At 40.6% G+C, this 23,113-nt stretch overlaps 1 protein-coding gene across 2 annotated transcripts in view; it reads left to right on the forward strand.

The window, feature by feature from the left end:
* The window catches only part of LOC146966813 (cadherin-18), a 91,351-nt gene that overhangs the window by 25,285 nt on the left and 42,953 nt on the right, over positions 1-23,113 (forward strand). For both annotated transcript variants that reach the window (XM_085763046.1, XM_085763047.1), the window contains exons 3-4: positions 10,263-10,557; positions 15,629-15,748. In XM_085763046.1, the coding sequence (XP_085619172.1) occupies positions 10,263-10,557; positions 15,629-15,748 (415 nt within the window). The remainder of the gene's footprint in view (positions 1-10,262; positions 10,558-15,628; positions 15,749-23,113) is intronic.

Below are 23,113 nucleotides of genomic sequence, written 5' to 3' on the forward strand. Positions count from 1 at the left end.
ACAACTTTGCCTCCACGTCATGCCACCGAATAACAAACTCTATTCAACACCGGTTTGTTTATGTAAGCCAAACCTGCTATACCACTGTCATCTAGTTACCAACTCTACTTCATCCAAAACAGCAGTCCACTATCCTAACAGCCGAGGTGTTCGGCGATGCTTCACCACTCATCGTCCTTTATTTCATTGTCTTTGTAATGTTTGTGTCCCTTGTCAAACAAGACGAGGTGGAGAGGGACCCTGGTAGTTGACATGGTTGTCATGGTGTTGTGTAGGGTTGTAACGTACCTCCTTTCCACGCAATTTGATTGGTTGACGTGCTTAGTCGCCGGGCGAAAGCTTGACCTCACAAAATGATTAGCGTATAACAAACTATTTTCAGCAGTGAGCTGTTACCTGTGAAGATGTTTTCTGTTTATAATTTCAAACAGGGAAATATATTGAATTAATCGATGTAAGATGCCTCAGACAGTTTAATTCATACTAATTTCAGCTCTGCTTTAATCTCTACCAATCTGGAGTACTTTAAATTTTACCAGCTAGCTGCTAACTGGACAGGTAGCATGCAATGCTTTTATCTGAGCTTTTGATTTCAAAGATTCAAGATTCAAGATTTGTATTGTCAATTCAACCACATGTACCGGACATACGGATGAATTGAAAAAGCCTTTTCTCACTGTCCAACAAAATGCCCAAAAGATAAGACATAAACTGCAATGGAAAGAGCTGCCTGCTATATTTAGAAATGATGTTAAACCGAATATAAACAAAGCAGTTAAGGCTGTTAGCTTATAGTTGCTAAAAGGATTTAAACAACTAAAGAGAGTTTGCAGAGTTGGGTTAGAGTCACTGAGCCCTCGCACCAATTTGGAGCAACATTTGCTTGGAAAAGGCTCATCATTATCTGGTCGGGGATAAAAAAAAGTATCAGCAGTGCTGTGTCCTTGATATGGACACACTGTCACCAAACAAAAGCTAAGCCAAGCGAATTATAGTTTAACGTCCATTGGTTTCAACAACTGCAGAAAATAACACTTGAAGCTCATGTCTGCTGTCTGTGCAGGCATGCATAATTTCCAAAGTGCATTCCCCTGTCCTCTGGCTGAAATGTTCAAACCTATTAACGCCATTTAGACACTCGAGACTAAAACCTTTTTGCCTTCACTCAGTGGCGGAGCACAAGGCAGAAACTTCATGTCTTCTAAAGCCGATCTGCTGACGGTTTCATTTCTGTCTCATTCAGATATTAAATTTTAGCTGCAGTTAGAGGCACAGCCATTAAATGAGTGTCAGGGTTGCTTCCGGGACTCTAATAATCTCATTACTGTACATCAAGAAGTCAACCATCCTGCTGGGAAGACAACGATTCATTCCCTTTCTCCCCGCAGATGTCAAAATAGAGGACAACTATTAGGGCGGATCTCAGCGATGTGCATCAATGGCACGTCTTCAGCACGCCCCTCATCACTGTCTCTTGATGTATGGTCATTAGGCTGGCGCTCCATCATAGAGGTTTGCTGTGACTGTTACAAATCAATCGAGGAGAAGGGGCCGCTCAGAGGAGTTGATTGGAAGGGAGCACGGCCAAAAACGTGGTGATAATCAGACAATCAAGCACGCCCACATAAAAAGTGATTAAGTCCTCTTGAGTGAAGTATAAGAGCAAAGATTTAATCAAAAACGAGCCCACCCCCCCCTTCACTAATTGCAAATATGAAGCCAAGGCACTGATCATGAGCTAGGGCACGTAGCCGGCTTATTTCCTCTTCTCTTCACCCCCTCGCTGTGCACACTGCTGATGAAATGAATGTCCCACACTCTCTTATCCTTACCTCGACTGCCATTTATGCACCAGCGAGGCTTTTAACTTCAAAGTGATGCAGCTGTAATGACTGTTTCTGGAGGGGGAAAAAAAAGACAATGTAAATGTCAGTAAATGTTTGACCAGTGTTGAGAGATGTGAAATTACAGATGAAGAAACAAAAGATGCAGTGATGCGTGTTGGGCTATTTGTAGCCTTGGTGAATCTGGGCAAACGCGCCGTGCCCATTTAGCTGTGCCCTATGTTTCACTGGAAGTTCAACTCGCTGGAAAATCGATTATAAAGCAGCATGGGATCAATCAGCTGAAATGTAGCCACCGTGGTTGTATTTTGACATATTTTATGCTCTGTGCCTGGTATAAAATTTGCTCCCAGTTTTTATGTAATTGTCTCCTCCAGAGTTTTATGCCGCACTTATTCATTTTCTTGCTTGGAACAGAGAGATATCCTCCTGGTTCACCTTCTTGTTCTCAATTCAAACACGGCTCATAATGAGTGGACATAACAGCAGTAAAACAGCATCCTCTTGGACAGTGAGAGGGCAAACACAGACACATACGCTATGTGGATCTGTACACTGAGTACAAGCAAGTGGTTACAAACGGCATTCACCAGTAATGCAGTATGGCCAGGCAAATACATTGTCAGGATCTACACAGTGAAAAAGGACAAAGCCACTTAAGAAAAGGAAAAGTAGAGGTGCAAATTAGATGAAGGTCAAACTGTGTAGCGACTAATACCGGATCAGGATGGTACTCAATAGAGCGTGTCCTCTGCTGGCACTATGTAATTGTGAAGATCGTGTTGCATGTCATGTTCTCCTTTTCCAAAAAAGTCGGTATTTTCCATGCTCCATTAAAGTCTTCCAGCAAGTAAGTAATTTTCTTGACTGCACCTGAAATGGGACACAAGTTCCATTTGTCTGAATTGCAGATACTACCAAGTGTTCTAGATGATTATCACAGCGCCATGTGGCCAGTCAGAGCTATATTTGTTCTGCACAAAAAATTGGCAGGAATAGAATAATTGGCATGGTGGATATGTCTAAACCGAGGCTTAATGCTGTAATGGTGCATTTTGTTCTATTGGCCCATAAATGGAATTTAATCTTGTTTTATCTGCTGGTGGATGGACAGGGTTGTTGATGGTTATGTATAGATGTGTATTTTAGAATGGCATGGCTACACATTGAAGGCCTACATTTTGGTGTTCTGTTAGGCTACTTGTTTGTTGGTCGGTTGTGGAGATGGTGGGTAATGTAACCAGTTGTCAACATTAGAACTCAGATAATTAAGACATTAATCAATTGACTGAGAATTTGATAACTCAAATGTTAGGTTTTGCTGGTTCTTTGATGAGAAGCATTGTAGTGATTCTTCGATGCAGCTCTTACCAGTGTGTGCAGTAATGAAACAACCCTGTGACTAGGTTTAAAATGAGATTTAAAATGAATTATGGATATGCTCATATTAGTTTATAGAACATACATTTATTGGATTACAGAGATTGTACTAACGATGAGCTGATTCTATATGACCTATTTCTTTTGCCATTGAAATCAATTGTGTATTAGTGCAACCAACCATGTCATCAGTTTTAAGACAATCTATGACTTGAATCATTAATTCCAATCAATTGATCACATATTCTTAGTGAAAATAATCAGATGACGATTGGTAGCCAACCAGTAGGTGCATCCCCCTGTTGCACCATCCACAGTTTTCAGTTTTCATCAATCTGACACAGTTAACCTGGGAGAAGATTGACCTTGAGCTTTTTGTAATTTGTCATTGTTAAATAGCCAATAACAGCCATCTTACAAACAGATCCTTTAATCATCAAAGATGAAATCTTCCAATCACAACAAATAGGATCTCAATATGAGATCGTATCATCAATTTGAGGTTGTGTCATCCCACTAATGAGTGCATGTTTTTAGTTTGAAGCAGTTTAAATGTGCAACATAAATGGGGACTTTCCCAATGGCCAAAAATGCTGTTCTCAACTCTGACAGACTGAAGACCACAAGTTACAGCCCTGTTATATCTGTGATCTACTAACTTTTTTAATACTATCAACAGATGTTCCACAAGTAATAAAACATATACTATTGGATGTTGTAGTAATAATCATTGTGGTGGATGTCTGTCAGGATAGAGGATTGTTTCCTTTCCACAAATCTCCTCTCTGCCCGTAATTGACTTAGACATCTGAGAAGTGGTACGACGGAGCCAAAGGTAAACTGTTTGGCTGTGAGCGTCAATTAGCTTGTGAGCACAAACAGTTTAAGGCTACTCTTGACAATGAGTTTACAGAGCCCAAACAGTGAAGACACGTAACTTGTTGACAAAAGAAAGTGAAGATGTGCTTTATCTTGGGTCGCTCCTGCAGTTGTGATGAAATTATAAGGGAGGTTCTCCTTGAGATTGGTCTGTTTTTCGCCAACCATTTCAAAGCCCCAGACTCTGCTGATCTCTTTAAACTCCTCAGAAATGCATTGCCAGCTGCCAGCCGCCAGCCACATGCCAGTCATCTATTCCACTAGCCTTTAATAAAGTCGCCCATAGAGACAGAGAGATAAACACAATCCCTTGTTTTGATGCCCTGTGGAGGAACAGGATTCCTCTAAGTCTTTGTGGGGAGATGACAACAAAGTAACAAGAAAGCAGAGGTCATAATTTCACCTTTATCATAGCATCTCCCTGGACTCCTCTGATCACACTATAGGAGAGATTTCCATACATTTCCATTCATTATTTATCACACAGACTGAACATCCCTGTGCTGGTTTGCCGCACATATTCCTAGTTTATGTCTCATATTAGCAAATTAACACGTTTATTACATTAAGGCGGGTAGTCATGAAATTTTCTGTGTGATCAAAATGAATAAATTATAAATAAAATATACCAAATGCTGAGACTAAAAAAAAAAATGCACCAGCAGCACCCTCTGCAGAGAATCTGCAAAAAAAAAAAAAAATCATGTGACAGAAATTGCTGCAAGCCTGTTTTTGCACCATCAGCTTTGGCCAAGAAGGGAAATAAGTCAAATATAAACTGGCCAGCAGTAAGGGATAAACGTGCAAACTAAATAACCAGCAAGTGAGGGATATATCTGTCCAACTGAGGTTTTTTTCTTGCCTCTTCTCATCTCTTTGGTATCTCCTGGCATCAAATCATCACAGATGGTTGGTAAACATGAGAAAGTTGAGTGTGGTTTGCTTACTGCCAGGGGGTATACCAGTGTCTATCAATATTAGATCAATCAGCATTAGTACCCATACCTCATGTTGTTGTTTTTACCCGCTCCTTTTGGTTGAATTTCGTTATTTATTTATTCATTCTTTTATTTTATTTTTCATTTTACTTGACTGTTCTGTGAAGTGAAGAGAGGAGTGAGTTATTTGAGCTGCTTGAATATATTTCTTTGAAACCACATTAGACACTCGGAGTAAAATAAAATATTGTCATATATTCAAAGGTATAGGGGATTTCAGAGGAAACTGAGACTAGTTATTATGAAACGTCTATTAAATGTCAAAATATGGTGAAAAATATCTCTCATAATTTCCTAAGGCCGAATATGACTGAGACTATAAAAGCCAGGGGGGCATTCATCACCACCCCTCAGTGGGAATTATTCAGTATCTCGTACATATTTGAAAGATACAGTGTTAACACATTTGCTCAGCTAAATTTCTTACATAAGTGTTGTGTTTGCTCACATTAAGTTACCTTCTTCGTCAGCAGTGTACTCAAGACATAACATAACGCTTTAGAGAGATAAAGAGATGTTAAAGATCTGGATCCTGAATCTTCTGATTGTTGATGTGTAATGTCTCATTCAGGGGTTGGACAAGACACAACATCAATACCCCATTCTCCCCAAGTCCCAAGTTGGCACGGAACAAACTATATTGAATGTTAACTGCTGTATTTACTCAGGCTTTTACTAAAAAAAAAGTGAGAATGAACACCAGCTTCAGGGTGGGCGAAGGACAAAATGAGAAACAAATGTACACCAACAGAACCCTGCTCAAATGTAATAGAATCAAATTACAACAACTCACCTTCCATACTACCAAAACAGGGCAGAAGGCGTCCAAGAGAAAATTGCAGTCCAACCCTACTCTCAAAATGCAATAAAACCCTAGAGACTAGGTTACATGGAGGCGAATAATGGTGTTGCTGGTCTCACAACATCATAGTTTCTTCCATTTGGAGAATATATATGACAGGAACCAATAAGTCGCATGTGTCAGCCAAGGTACCCAATGTCCACCAATCACTGACTTGCCCTGGCACACACCTGATTACATCTCCTCATCATTTACACATCATCGCCATGCGTCAACTTTCTGGCCACTGAGAAAAAAAAAGATACAACATGTAGTGCAACAAAAGTAAATAAGTAATATGACCACACTTGTAGCAGTCGTAGTATGTAGGGCACATCTGTCATGAGCACACAGTGGACCATAATGGAGAGTAATGGAAGATGAAGCCATTTCTTTTAAGAGTTAAGATTACATAACGCACAGAGAACACCTCAGTAGTTCCTGTCTGATTTAAACTGTCTGTATCTTCATATTGTTTCACCCTCAGCTGGCTTGAAGCCGCTGTTCTCTCAGCCCTGTGATGTTTGTGTAATGGCCCGCAACCTGTTGACACTTTTATCACCCATAGATTTTGGAAGGCAGTAGTCGCCATATGCGTCATTGGCTCGCACTTTGCTGAGCTTGATTTATCGGCTCCTGCAATGGAAGACAATGGCTAAATTAGCGCTCTGACTGGAGGCGAAATTACATTTATGAGGCGGACGTGTTTTAGAGAGCTGCCGGACAGAGGTGGATATATCCTTGTGGTCGTTGTGGAGGTGCACCGCTCTTCGGTAATAACTCTGGTTCGATGTATTTAAATGATTCAATTTATAGGTGGGGATTGATTATCAATTTACAAGGAGCACTAGCAGAAGCCAGTATTTCGAAATGTCTGTCAGTAGAGGAAACGAGTGTGTGCAGAAATCGGCCAAACCGTGTCAACAGAGTAATTGGTCCCATCCACGCTGCCAACGATATGTAAACACGGCCCGATTCCTTGCTTTGGAGGTTGTGTTTCATACAACTACATTCCAGCAACTGATTAACTACCTGATTCAACAGGATCTTTTGACTCCTTATCTAATTACAGCCTTGATATTTACCATGGAAAGGACAGTCTGCTCTCATCAAGAGTCGGGCTTTGCAATCAACAGCAGCTTTCTAATGAGTAATTTATTTGCGAATCCAGACTTTGATTGGATGCAGCCCGAGGACCCTCGGTGTTCAACTTGTTAAATAACTTAACTGTGAATAGCCTTTTATTTATTTAGTTATTTACTTATACATGGATACATTTCCCTTCATGTGTTGTTGTTCTGGAGATCATTCATTCTCGACTGCATGTGTGTCCTAATGGACTTCGTAGGTACACAGGCTTTCTAGTTATGCCATATCTCTCAGCAGAGATGTAAGATGGAGGTCCTGTAGAGAATTGGCTGTGCTGAAATTGTGTTTAATTATGTAAGAAAATGAAAAAAAAGGAAAAAGATGTGCAAGACACAGATTTGGTCAATATTAGGTTCAAGTGTTTAATGCTCTAAATAAAGCTGAGCAGTATGATGATTGATTGACTCTAAATTTAGCTTGCTGTGAAAGTAGACTGTCTTGTCTCGACTCCAAAACAGAGTAGTCATGTCCCAGTTCAGGAACAGCACCAGTCAGATTTATAGTGGGTGAAGTGTGCCAGTCAGTTTTTTTTTTGCAAGCTGTAGAGGATAAGATTTTCTAAAACTGTATGAGTGAGGTCATCCATTCTGTGACTGCTACACCTGCAGTTTGGGAACAGATGATGTGGCCTGTGTAGAGTTCTGTTCGATGTATGCTGCTATTGTGAAAACTCTAGTGCCCAGCACCAGACCTCTTTTATTTCTGACAGATGCTGCTAATTGCCATTCAACAGAATCTAACTCGTAGCAACGGCTGCAGGTTTTTAATTAATTTAGTTATTTTGTCTCTCCGTGCGCTTTCGGGTGCTTGCGAACGAGTCGTCACCATATCAATGCTCATGCAGACCATGTAGATATTATTATGGGATCAGAAGCAACATATTAAGTCCATACTAACACAGTATGAATTATTCATCTGCTGCAAGTGTATCTTGTGTTCTCCATAGGCTTGCATAAATCTTGTTTGAGACCAGACCGAGGTGTGCTCTGGAATTCAAACGCTGTGTTCACAGCCCGTTGATGTGCATCTACAAGTATGAAAGACAAAAATACCACCAGTGTGTGAAGTGATGCCAGTGCATGGTGAAAATGGATTGTTCTGTTACATACAGCTGTGACATTCCCCTGAGGGAGGGACGAAAAGAAAGAAAAAAAAATCATGTGTTTCTTAACATGTTTTATTCATGGCTGAAAATGAAATTGTATAATGACGATGTTACAGCGGTGGCCCGGTTTGGAGATTCAGTGGTATTGTAAAATATATGTATAAAGTTTCAAAACTGCTACCCAGCTGAGCAATTGCCATGAAAGTCTTAATCCTCTTGGTATCAATTATGGCTGAACAAGTGGCTCGGTTTTCCTTTATTCCTCTCTCTCCTGGTGAGAACGAAGGCAGAGCTTTCCCATCTTTAACAGTCTTGTAAGGATTCCCCCCAAAACTTTAATCTCTCAAGATGCATTTCTTCAGCGATGCTCGGGTACAGTCAAGCCTGAGAGAGGAATATTGAATAATGTAATGTCTGACTTAGATGTTGGGAGTTTTCTTAAGCTGAAACGTGGGCTGAGTGCAGTAATGCAGCAAAGGTTACCACTATATAAAGACCTTGATGGAGATTATGTAGCTGTACTTCAGAGTTCAGTTATATGGCCTTGACACACTCCCTTATATGTCTAACCTCAAGAAATAGGACTGCGGCTAGTGATAATTTTTTAAATGAAAGTTAGTACTATTGATTTATCATTTTATTGTTTTCTTGACCTCAAAACTGAACCCAGACTCATCTGATAAGAATTTCTGCTCTTGTTGTTTTATAACAGAATGTATTTGCATAACCTTACCCAGACATTCTGACATTATGTTACATATGGATGAAAGTATAGTTGAAATAAATTATTCAGCGTCTTGCTGAAGACTCCCAGGGACCGCCTCAAGGGCCCCTAAAGGTCCCTTGACCCCACAGACCCCCCACAGAACCATAGCATGAAAAGCTTTTGCAAGTCTTTTTAGAGTCCAAGGTCTGACACCCTCTCACATCTAAAGACAGTGAGTCATAAGTGGTGGAGTCTTTATTGTAATGCTGTAATACTGGGAAACTGGGAAAATCAATCATCTACCGTAAAATTTGAAATATAAGTCGCACTGGAATATAAGTCGCAGTCTATTTTTAGGGGTCTCAAACTGGGAAAACAAGGTTCTAATAAAAACGTTATACAAGTTATTCCACAAGTCTACAACGTGAAGTTTCTGTGCTGCATTGTAGCTCTTTCTTGTTATTTTGAATTAAAAAAAGAAAAAAGAGATCGGGGTAATTTGGATACTGTACATTTAGCGCAGCAGGAGAAGGGGCTGACTTACAGAGATGGTGAAACGTTGTTAAACAAAACATAACAATAAGATTATTTTCTGTGAGAGACTATGGCGGAGCCAAACAAGCCTCGTTAATTAATGGGAAACACCATTCTGCCCACGTAGCGGATACGGGACGCATCACCGTTTACACTTGTGTTCAATGTGGTCACAACACGTCCATCACTGTACTTTCTTGTGGTCAAGCTCTGTCTGATTGCAATCTGATCACTGAAAACGCCTGTTAATGCCGTGTAAACAGGGTTGAAATGTACCTTGGTCTAATAGGTTGCACCGGTGTATAACCCGAACCCAACTTTTTAGGATGAAAAAAAGGGAAAAAAACTCTATTACTATTAATAATTATTTTATCCTGTTTTATATTGACATAATTTCATCCAATTATCTTTTCATCTCCTATTTGACAGCAGCATTACCTCAAACAAATGACAATCTTGCTCATCTCATTGAACGTCACTGTTTGCATGAGCTAAGATGGAAATTTGATGAAATGAAGAAAACCCAAAGATGTTCACCTTAGAATGACACAGAACAGAACAGTTCCATATTTGTTATGCTCAAACTAGATGGTGTTTGGTGTTGTTCAACAAAAATGAGTGGCTTGTTTAAACTAACATGGACATAATAGTGGTAGAAGTCCCTTCTCCTGGAGCGGTTCCCTGCCAGTACACTGTGGCCATTGTGAATTCTGCAACCATGAATCATACTTTGAAACCGTGAATCAAAAACAACCCTAAGCAGTGATTTTTGGCAACGTTCTTCACTCTGTATTCACACACCCTCTCTGTCTGCTTTGCCTTGCAGCTTCACTCAAACTCAGATAAAGGCGATGGATCCGTCAGGTACATTCTGAGCGGGGAAGGAGCCGGGACTATATTTATCATCGACGAAGTGACAGGAGATATTCATGCCACTAAGAGCCTGGATCGGGAAAGGAAAGCGCATTATGTCCTGCATGCACAAGCCTTGGACCGCCACACAGAGGAGGCCCTGGAACCAAAGTCGGAATTCATCATCAAAGTACAAGACATCAATGACAATGCACCCAAATTTCCAGATGGACCCTTTGTAGCGACGGTGCCTGAGATGTCTGAATTGGGTGAGTAGCACTACAGAACAAACCGGACCCTCAGATGATTGCTGTCCTCTGTCGGCCACAGGAAGCCTTTGTCTGAATGGGCTGACGGATGACAAAAAGTCTCTGAAATTGAGCGTTATTTTTGCCGCTTTTTAGATATTCTTCATGTTTATAATCCTTTTTATCCCAGTGGTAAAGAGCAAAAAAAATATCATGGCGAGACCTCTGACTCCCACTTTCTGTATATGTTTGAAATAGACTTATGACCAAGTGCAGCTCCAAGTTGGTTCCAAAAGAAGGTATTAGTATTAAGAACCGGGATCAAACATGTTATTACCCTGTGTAGCATTCTGGTCTGTCCTGTCTGTGATTATGTTCTGCAGAATGTTTGATCTTCTGTAAGCCAGCCGAGTCCTCTTTTTCATCTTTGTTTTCTGGCTGCTGTGATGGTTTCCCGGGTGGGCAGGTCTTTATAAAGCACTCAATAGTGCCTCCACAGCAATCCCTGCCATCGAGACTGTGGAGTCCTCCACATCACGGCGGAAAGAAAAGCCTCTATCCACCTCCTCGGAGACAGCTGCTTCTCGTATGCCCAGCATCATGTGGCTATCATCTATTTTTTATTTCTTTATTCTACTGTTCTGTTTTTAGCTCGGGTGAACAAAAGCCACCCTTTTCTCAGTCCAGTGGATTTCTGCCTCCGAGCACAATAGCTCAAAAAGTATGATGCTCAAATATTTCACAGCACTCCTTCACAACATATGTAGGTTGTCCAAATGGTGGCCAAACTGCTGTCAGTGCGGTTTTGCTTCAAATATACTATGATAGTGAATTTGTGGCGCTGACAGTTTGCTGAAAACACAACATTTATATCTGTCCGTCTAGAATAATCCCTCCAGCTGCATGAAAAGGAGTAGAAATACCTATTAAAATAATATCTCCAAGTGGGAAAAAAAAGAAACCCAACAGCTTCATCAGTTTTCTCGTAGTGAGAGGATGGAAATGTGCAAAACCGATTAAATATGCAAACCCCAATAGACCTGTAGGCGCCCTCTTTATAAACAGTCAATATCTCTCTGGTTGCATTCATGAATATTCATGAGCAGACAGGCCTGACACACATACAACTTTGCAAGTCAGTGTATTTGTTTTTTAAGTCGGATGTGTCAAGTACATGTCTTAATCACCTCTGTGCTGGCACTGAGCTGAGCATGAATATTACACTTCTTAGGTGTGGCTGCTGCTGTAACAAGTGTATTGGATGTTAGATAAAATGATTTTGATTATTATATGAATCGGTGACAGCAATCTTTAGTTCTAAATGAGTGCATAATGGGGTAATGAAAATATACTGGGGGCGCTAATCCGTATATTGGCATCCTTCGTTTAGCTCTAACGAGAGTTCTCATTTCAAAGTTTCAGTTGTTGGCCGCAAAACTTTATCATCGGTTGCACAAAGGGAATCAATCACCATTGATGACCCAAGGGGGGAGGGAGGGGGGGGGGGGGAATCAAGGACTGTGAAGGGGGAAAATAATTAGCCCCCTTTTTTTTTTTTTCCCTTCTCTGGTTTCCCGCCCCCTCTTTTGCTCATGTCCATTAAAGTAATTCCTTTTCGGTTCGGCGTCTGCGGCCTCAAATCGGCTGTAACAATCAACTGTCCTCACACTCCAGAGCACTAATCCCCCAGCATTTGTCAATACTGGCGCTCGCAAAGTGCAGGAAGGGGATGTCTGCAGAGTGTGTGGCGGCTAATTGGTTGTGATGTTCTTTTTTTTCCTGTCTAAATTGATTAGCTGGGCACGTGCCAGGTAAAATCCGACGTTGCCATCTCATTTCACCCATTCAAGAGCACAGTCATATTTTTTTATTTTTTATTTTTTTGAGAGGTAGATGAAAGGTCTGTCACTTTTCTAGTATTGTTTGTCTCCCAGTTGAGATGTTCCACATTAAAGACATGCTGGGTGTAGGAGCTTAGCTTTCCTGTTAGCTATACTTCACTTCTGGGAAAAATCCCTGTTTAATGGTGGTTTCTTATACCCAGAGGTGAAGGCGGTGGCTTGTCTCGACAAGTAGTTATGATTAAAAGAGTGTTTGCTGGAGCTAATGTATGGCAATTGAGTGTTGAACCTTTGTAAACAAAGGGTGGAGCAGAAGTTGATGCATCATCGCACATCAATTTTCTTAACCCACAAAGTCTCAAACTTTATCTTGTTTTCTTTTTAATGCTCTCATATGAAGACTAAATGAAAGCTGCGATGAAACAAATGGCACACAACCCTTGACTCCGGCAGCGGGAGGAAGATGATGAGAAGCGACTGGTTGTAAAACAGTTTGAGAGACTAACCTTGATCTTTAAAAAAAAAAAAAAAAAAAGTGCAATAGATTGTGTGGTCATGGCGATGAGCCTAGTGAGCGATAGTGTGATAGATGGAGTGAAACCTGAAGTAGATGATGAAAGTAGATGTAAAAAATGGGACATGGGATGTGACTAGGTTCGTGATAGAAAGGATGATCTGGATCTGCCAACCCAGGTGCATATTTCATCTTGTTTTTGCAAGAAATTCAGAAGTCATTATATGGTATTGAATATTCTTCTGATTAAACCTTAAACACCGAGTGTTCTGCATGGTGGCTGATAAAACTTTCATCGACTGCTTCTGTGGAAAGTTTCATTCAATATGAACATGTAATCTACTATGCATTGACAGATTAGATTCTTGCCTTCACAGTAATTGTGGTCATTTTCAAAAAGAACATCCCTATCGTAAAAGAATTCAGTTATATGGTAATACAAGCTGGAGCATCTCCTCGCCTTTAAAAAAGATTGTCATTTCAACAATGTAAGAAATCCTTAATTGAATCCTTTTGTTAGATGTCCCATAGTGTATAAAGTGAGCTCTCTGTTTTTATTGTCATTATTAGTACGTCTAGATTCTATATTAATACTGTAAAAGTATCTAAGTGCTAAATCCATGGAGAAATATCCACAGCCTTTATTCAGAAATTGAGGCTTAAAATGAGTTGTCAGGACTTCCATATTGTTGTGATGTCACAACAAAGCTGACAACACAGCCAGGCCCCCAAGCATGGATCCACCTGCAACCTGCAGGATTTGGGGTCTCAGAACATGCTTAGCCAATCAGAATAGAGGCTCAGATTCTGACCTACTGTGACTTTAATTTCAGAAAGAAGCTTCAGAGGGAGGAACTACAGTGAGATGGTTTGAGTGCTTTAAACCAAAAGATACATCTTTTTATGGATTAATACATCAAATAAAACATAAAATGTGTAAAATATGGAACCTTTAATGGTTGCATTAGCACTAACAAAGATGTCAGGCCATTATAAGTCTTGTGAGATGGCGGTCATTGTGTGAAAAGCTCTGACTAATGTGTGTGTCTTTATTCGCCATAAAAACAACTCTGTTACATGAAAGAAAAAGGTGAAACTGAGTCCTTAATACCCACGAGACCAAACTCCCAGCAGAATTTTAGTGCATCTGTGAAAGTAAATGTGCAGCAGATGTGTGTGTATACTGACTTTTGAGTGCTTACTCTGTAATGACTGGTATCAGACCTGTTAATGTTGCACTTGTCACCTTAATAGTTCCAAATATATAGTATCTGAACACTTGAGCTGAAGTGTGTTTTGAGTGCATTGCACAGTCTATTAGGACTGCATAATGAGTTCATTATCAGGCAGAATATGCAACAATAGGAATCTGTTTAGACAGTCTGCGAAACCTACAACACAAAATACATATGTATATAGAGAGACACAGCTGTTCTTTCTGCTGGGATTCATATTGAACTGCACAGAAATATTAATGATAACAGACCATCAACAGACCAATTCAAAGTTCATCAATTAAATTATGCACTAACTAATGAGTTTTGCTAGACAGATGATTCGGAACCAGTTCAACTTTGTTTTTCTTTTTCTTTTTTTTAAGCAATCTGAGAATTGATTAAGTCCAAATAATTCCCAGTGCAATTTTTTGCTTCAAGGTTGACAGAGAATCAGAGTGGCCAAGCATACAGTGGAGTGCATGGTTCATTATGGCTGGCATTTTCCTCTGTGCTCCTTCAGATTTCTGAGAGGAGGACAAAAAAATAAAAAATGAAGAAAAGAAAAAGTCATATCCGGTGGGACACATTCGAGCAGGCTTCACTTGTTTTAATGTAATTTAATTCCCAGTGGAAAACAACAAAGCAAGTGTCCAGAAGATTAACATGCTCTTAAGTGCATCATGTGGCTCATATGTCTCCTAACACGTTTTTTTACATATAATGCCCCATTATATAAGTTTGCAGTGCAATTACAATGCACTCATCGTGCAATTATAATGGGTTAATGAAGCCTGTAATGCTGTTTGAGCAATACTTGAAGTGTTAAATTGAACCACAATGGCTCTTACACTGAATTTTTAAATAACAGTGTAAATAACAAGCCATCCTTCCAGGTTTTAAAATCATTTGTCTTTGTTTCCATTGTCCTATTTTGCAATGGAAACAGCTTCAAAACCTAAGGCCACTGATTGCACTCAAACCATTTTCCCTATTAAAGCCCGAACATCAGAGAAAATGTCCAGCAATTATCCTTTCATGACACATAACTCACACACAAATACAGTACACACACATTGCAGTAAGCTCTTGTGCTGCAGTGCCTCTGATTTTTTTATGTACGGTATACATATATATGACAAACTAATAGGTTGCCATTATGTTTGCATATTGAATACAGGTGCTACAGTTGGAAAGCTGGATACCTAACAATAGTATCTGTATTCAATTACAGAGGCGTATTAAATCAGCATGTGTATTAGGCAGCTATCTGTTTCTTTGGGTTAAATGAGGTGACTCCCTCTTAAAGCTGAAAGTCTGGCGAAGATGTGTCCAGCATTTAAAATATGCCTGTCCTTCTAACCCTGCAATCTCATATTCAGATTTTATGCTCTCCTCGGATCGGGAAGACACCAGACATGGTTGCTAGGAGATTTCCAACATGTAGCCGTTACACTTACAATTAAATCACAGTGTATACCTCCCTCCTTTTCTTTTAATAATTCTGCTGTGTTCCTTTTTAGGCACGTCTGTTCTGCAAGTCACCGCGACTGACGCTGACGACCCCACCTATGGAAACAGTGCCAGAATAGTCTACAGTATTCTTCAAGGACAGCCATATTTCTCCGTGGACCCTAAAACAGGTGCGGTATTACTGCAGACAAAGTGGGCACCCACATTCTTGCCAGCGTGCTAACTATAACTATAAATGGGGGGTGATAACTTTGTTATAATCTCTATTGTTGATCTCCTAAAGTGATGTGTATATCAGCGCTGTCAGATCGGCACACCATATGTTTCTAGCAGTGAACATGGTGTTCTGTTATTGCAGCACGTCTGACATCATAAAAGCTAAAGCAGCCGCGGCAGAGTTATGGACTACTCATACGCCCGCTGTATTGTTGAGCACGCAAGCCGCTCTTTGTGGGCCATAACTAACTCCTCTGGGGTCAAAGGAGACATTTGTAGAGATGCCTTCATAAAGCCATTGTGTTCCTTTTGAAAGGAAGGGAAAAAGCCACAACAGGCAACGGCCACTCTTTTTTTTAAAATTCATCTTTTCTTTTTTTTCTCCTCTACGAGATCTATTAAATGTTAATAAAACCTCTAAAGTGCAAGACATATAACTTTTATATGATGTGAAGAATGTGCTGTTGCGAGTGTGCGTGTGTGTGTGTGCATACAGTATCTATTTATTTCTGATCTCTCTTTTGTCTCACAAAGTGAGTGTGTACATGCACGAGTGTGTCTGAAGTTGTGCATGCTTGGTGTCGGCTCCTGCTGCTGCTGCTGCTGGTGATGTCGGTTAGCATGAACAACAATCCACTTTTATGAATTGATTCATTGCTGTCTGGAACAACTATTGGCCCCTTTGAGACTATACCGCCCATGTAAAACATGAAGTCTTTGCTGAATGAGCAACACAAATGAATTGCTGAATGTTTTGACTTTACCTCGAGGGAAAAGGCAGTGGGGATTGATGGAGCAATTTCACAGCGGTGTGCATGGTGAAGCCGAAGCGTTGCCAGTTTTTTTGAATACAAACCAGACTTTCTTTATGTTTTGTTCAATCAACTGTATGTTGCTGTAGTTGAAATGTAAAAAATTATACTTTGGCACTAAAAAAATTCTTATTCCAGTGTGTTTTTCCCCTCTATGCGATGTGCTTCTGGACACATCAGATTGCTTGTTTTGCTTGAGCTGACTCGGCATCTTGTCTGCATTATAATTCAGTGAGGGGCGTGCAGAGGAGTAGGGACGTGATCGAAGGCCTCGCCAGCTGCACTCCCTGCAAAAGCACTATTCCACCCACACGTTTTAATTTATATAAGTCGGCTGTTGTTTTCACCACTGGCAAACAAACCTCCTCCCTCAAATTAGGACAAGGAACTTCAGTGGTCAGTTGAAAACCTGCACATGGAGGGGGGGGGTGTACTAGCGTGCGATCCTTTAATATGCTAAGCCCGAGTCTTAAAGCAGTTGTGTTGGCATGCTGCCACATTCGAGCACCACACTGGGGAGCTGAAGCTGCTCATGCAGCTGTCTCACAGTGCATTAGCTTGCTTACACCTCCTCATATCCGCATGTACCTGGTTCCCACCATGCTCAAACTGCAGATACACCATCATGGGGAATTCATGTGTTATTAGCAGGATTAAAAGAGCACACACACACACATGCATGCATGCAAGCAAATCTACCTCTCCCAGTTTGACCTTGGTCTTGTGGCCTGATGCAGCAGCGACAGATTTTACAAGACCCATGAGGTAGAAGGAAAGCTCGTTTAAGGACAGAGGGTAATGACAGCATTTGGCCTGGACATATGGCAATGAAAGAATCCCCAGAGGAGTGTCTCTGGCTTGACCCAAATCCCCAGCAAGCAACCAAGTGGTCATTTTACCTGTTTTCTTCCTCCTGACTTTGTGGTTTTGAAAATATCATTTCAAACTTACCAGTGAGTGAAATGACAGATATGTCTGACTGGAAAAATTGTACTAAGTGCTAAAATTGACTGCATTCACAGTCTAGAGCACTTTGATACCATAGAACATGGCAGAGGGATGACATAACCTGCCTTTGTAATGCAGTCATGGATGCAGTTTTAAAGGAACAAGGAGTTTGTATTTGGTTTTTAAAAAGTCTCATATTAATGTGGATGAATCTATGTTACCCACACTTGTTAATGGGTCCATTTTTGATAAATACATTGTTTTGTCTTTATCGTTATTTGGTTATTATTGTTAGTGGTCGGCTCACCCAGCATTTCCTACTTTCGGTTTCCCAGACGCTGCCCGGCGGGTCATGGGAATAATGCTGCCTAATCGCCGTTTATGGTCGGAACTATGACGGTATCTGATCGTCTTTGAACCTCCGACTTTCCTTCCTGATTAATGAAAACATTCTTGGCAAATGTTTTCGCTTTTGTCCGTCTTGCGCTGGTCCAAGAATTTCACCGTGTGCGCAGAGGCTCATGGGAAATGTAGTGTGAAAACACTTTGCTTTCCAAAACTCCTCATTGTCCCTTTAAGTGTTCTCTTTGCCTTTGCAGATATTGAAATTAAAATTGAAACATATTTAGTCACAAAAAGGAAAAGTGATCAATATGTGACCTTATAATAAACAATTGTTATTTAATTCTAGACAACCTTAAATGAAATGGGCTTTATAATATATGCAGTATTTTTAGACACTGGGTAATCACTTTTATTTTTAGCAAACCCGAATGAACATTCTGCATTGCAAAGTCACATAACTAAGACAGACATGTTAATAGCTTAATAGAAAATGAATCTGAGTTCGTACTTCCATACTGACTAATTAACTCAGAGAACCACATTAAGGCAGCTGCTCATCTCCACTGGAAATAAGATTCAGTCATGGATGTAAAATTGTAAGTGACGCATCTGTGATGGTGTCATGCAGCATGCAAAGAATAAAATAAAAGAAGAGAGATGGGAATTTAGGATTAGATTTACTTCGGCAGAGAGATAAATGAGCATTGCACTGACTCTAAAGACAGAAATGTAACTGATACAACTGATAGTGATTGAAAGCGCCGAGGGAGGAAATGTGTGAGCAACAGAAACAGATGTGGCAGCTTGTGCACTGCATTGTAATAATTTGATGTTTCAAACTATTTTGTAATTTAGTTTTCACTTCAGAGTTGAATATAAAATGATCTGTCTGCAACAGTGTTGTGACAGTGCAGATATATTAAGGTTTTATATTTCAATCATAACCATCCTCACCGATCAATATGTTACGGTATCTATAGTGCTCAACATGTCCTTCACAGTGTAGAGATCATAGTTATGGAGAGGCAGATTTCATAGTGAATGTGGCAGGCTATTGATTTCATGATTGAAAAAGTCATTATTCCATTTTAGAACAAATCCCACAGTTTAGATGCTGGCTAAGGCACACAAAACCACATAAGGCTGCGTCACGATCTTATTTGCTAAAATGGCTCTTTATGTTTCCTGGGGAGCTGGGGGTCACACAGGTCCTTGAGGGTTTCACAAGGTCCCCATTTTAAAAAACGTATGTTATTTTCACTGTCCATTCATTATAATTTGTGTCAGTCTAGGGCTCCGTGATTTGAGAGAAAAAGGTTTCTACTACTGTACTAAGACACTGAAAATTTAAAGTGACAGATCAGAACTTGTATAACGTGTGTGTGTGTATGACTAAAATGGCAACATAACTGTGCAAGTCAATTTTTTGCACATTCAAAACGAGACAATGCCTGTGGTGTTAAATAAAGCAGGGTGAGATTTAATTTGGAGGTGTGTTGGATTTTCCATTTGTTAGTGGGGCACAGATACTCTGCAGGTTCTCATTGCAGCTGCAGACTGCAGCAATGCAGGATGCTGATTATGACACATTCACATCGAGTGGAGACACTAATCAGTGAAATCACCTGGTCTGGCATGAGGCTGGAGAGAGACCTGCAGACTCTTAATTCACCATCGTATCCTGCTCCACTCGACCCAGACTTATTGCCTGTGGAGGCGGCAGTGCAGCTTTTAATATATTCGTCACCACTAAACAGGAAAGCATTTGTGATAGGCTAGCTACCCCAGAAATAGATTTAGAAGTTTAGAAGGACACTTTTTTGTTGTTTTGTTGTTCTTCTGAGGATAGGTGAGAAGATCAATACCACTTATCATCATGCAAAATATGAAACAGGGGGTTAGCTTTGCATAGCACAAGGGAAATGGTCACTATAGCTGTTGCCAAGGTTGAAAATACAATAAAATCCGCCTACCAGCCCCAAGAATGCTCATTAATAAATTACATCTCCTCCAATTAGAGTTGCTCAAATGCCCTGCTGAGATAACTAACTTATTGGTATAGCTTCACATGGATCATCTAGCTAACTAAGCACAAAAGAACATTGACCAAACTGTCAAACTTTTCCTTTAAAAAGGCTCAGGGTGTGTTCTGCATTTTACACAGAAGCTGGGTGGTGACTAGGGCTGTAGCCGATATCCGAGTACTCGCTCGGCTTGGGCGGCATCCGAGTGCCATTTCACTACTTGGATAGACATAATTGTTTTATAAATTTTGACAGGTCCAAAATATATAAATATTTACAATGATCTCTGTGCCAACAGCATTAGTATGCTGATATCACGTGAGGCGGAGCTCAGGGGGTGCCAGATTGGGATAGCTCTGTGGGCATTGTGCTAATGCTAATGCTAACCAGCGATAGTGTGTCGTTTCCGGTGCAGGCGTGATGCTGCAGGTTTGTCTGGTTCGTCTGCAGGTGAGTTAGTGTGAAATGATTCAGATGTGTTTTCAGTCCACTGTCAACACCGGAGCTGCTGCTCGTTAAATACGGTTAGCGTAGCTTAGCTTTAGCTACTAGCTGCTCCCAATAGGCGTACATGGCAACCAGTACAATTGAAAGTTGGAGCGAAAGCAGGCAATTGTGACACATAGCCTACTGGCTGGGAGGAATTAAACTTGTAGCTAACCCCTTTAAGGCTATTGCCGCCCGGTGTGAAATTGTTGTTGTGCGCCCCCCTCGAGTAGTGACCCCGAACATTTGGATAGTAAAATATACCACTACTGGTGACAGATGTTTGCTACAGTCAAGAGTGTCCAACAACTATCACAAATCCTGGCAAGGTGTCCTTTCAGATAGATCCTGAACCTTCTGCCTGCTGCTCGTGTTGGACTTGTCTGGGGGATTTTGGTCGAAAACAAGAGCAGGTGCACAAGGACAACAGAGAGTTTAGACAGACGGACTAAACCGCTATCTGCTCACTGAATATAAATGACACAGGATGAAAGTAAAAAAAACAAAAAAAATGGAGCCCGGGTGTACGTTTCACTCTTTTTCTGTCAGGAGGAAATATAACTATGCTGGCGATGTGGCACGCTAAGTGACGTGCTAACTGTGTTAAGAATATTCACTGCATTGGATTTACTTGATTACATGGTTTGCAAATCTCAAAACTGCAAGCCAGCAGATTTAATAAGAGCTTTCTATATCTCAGCAAAAGTACATCTTAGGCGGCGGCGGCTGCATTTATCCTTTTTATAGTCGGGTCGTAACTCCTGTCTCTCCCATCACTACTGTGCATCTGTCACTTACCCGCAGAGACATCAAGGTTGTTCCTCTCAAGTCTCATAGTCGAATGCCCCCACCTCCCCCCAAAAAAACCCACCTCACATCTGTACTCACACACACGCGCGCGCGCACACACACACACACACACACACACACATTGCAGAACCCCTAAGTCCCTTTTGCATCCTAAATAGGCTAATTTCTCTGCTGATCTGGGATTTGTGAGTGTTCGAGTTTATTGAAGGAGCTGACACAGATCAAGACACTTTTTTTTGTGGTTCATGGATTAAGTCTTACTGCCAGTTAGATCAAGGAGTGTGCTGTCACTTTGTCAATCAGTTATGATGTAGCCTTCAGCAGTTCGACCAATTATTCTAAATCAGATAGCTGATCTAGTGCATAAAAGGAAGAATCTCTGTAAAGTATAAAAATATATATATATATATTTCTGTGATTATTACAGCTGCTTCTTTTGATGTTATCTACCTTTTTCTCCAGAAATGCTAAGAGTGCTGACACACAGGGATAACATCGTATTGGACCCAAAAAAAAAACCAAGATTCCTGAAGCTGGAGATTGAAGAGCGCTTTAGTAATCTCCTATAATCCTTTTTGTTCACCCAGGAGATTGTCCTCCTTTAGAAGTTTCCAGCCAGACAAAGAGGTGGATAGTGTGATGGTATCAACTCTAATAGACTGGGGAGGTTGAGGAAAAGGCTAACCACCTCACTGTGTCAAATGGGCCCAGGTTCATGGAAGTCAGCTCTCACTCAATTATTTTCTAAATTAACTGACGAGCTCCGTTGAGATTTAGCAGGAACTATCTGAGGTATTACGGCTCAGAAATGGTCAGGATTGGGAGTTCAGGGGTGCGGTCTTCATGTCAAAGTTCTGACACAGCTTTCAGGTATTTGCACTTCCCCAAGAATTCTCCTGTGGCCATTTCTGTTTTGTTAAAGAATGTAATTTTAGAATGAAACCAGGTCAGCGATTGTATGTTTTTGTGATGTAGTTGCATTGCTCTCCTTACTTAGCTTTTGATTTTGAGTGTTAAGAAACACCAGAGCTGCAGGTTTGATGATAGATGACAAATGAGCGACAGCAGGTTGTGGACAACAGATTTCCTGAGGCCAAAAAAGAAAATCTCATACTTTGCCTGTGTACTCAACCCACCGCTGTGAAATTTTGCTCAGGAGTGATGCACCCACCTTCATGAGTAAAGGGGTAATAAGAGACTGGAAAGGTCAGATTGTCTGTCTTAGTGTTGTTTAATGGAAAGTGTGGCCACTTGCCAAGGTCTGTGTGTCTCAAGGACCCCAGGTTAAGTGATGCTAAGACTTCAGTTAATAACAAAGGACTTTCAATAGAGTTTTTGCAGAGCTACAATCATTACAGGAAAGTGGCTGCAAGCACTTTGAAGAGAAACCAAAAAAAGCAGCAAGATCCATGCTGAGACCTGACATTTGAAAAGAACAGAGAAGTCCTTCTTTGTCTGATTACAAATATGTTGTCGAACATATAGAGTTCATGGTCTCCCTCCATGGGAGCAAAAGGCAGATATTCTCCACAGACCTCACCTGTGTCTTGTTTTTCTATTTGTAATAAGTCAAATATATATATATATATATATTATTGTTTTCAAGGTTTAAAACTGTGAAGCAGTCGGCTGCATGAGGAGAGTGCCCATCTGATTTTCAAAGTTGTATTTGTATTGAAAGGCACTTTTTAAGTGTTTGTATTTCACCATTCCACAGGGTTGTGGAACACATTCCACAGGGTTGTGGAGACATTACTAACATTGTGGCATTTTTCCAATTACAGACAAACCCAATATGGACAGACTAGAAGGTCTTAATCATGTGCATTTAACTCATAGTTGTGTAATTTCCAGAGAACCAGGATATCAAGGCAGCATAGTGTTAACATGAACA

The sequence above is a fragment of the Trachurus japonicus genome, chromosome 20 (assembly GCF_045865225.1).
Source record: "Trachurus japonicus isolate A0001 chromosome 20, Traja_1.0".
Classification (NCBI taxonomy): Eukaryota; Metazoa; Chordata; class Actinopteri; order Carangiformes; family Carangidae; genus Trachurus; species Trachurus japonicus.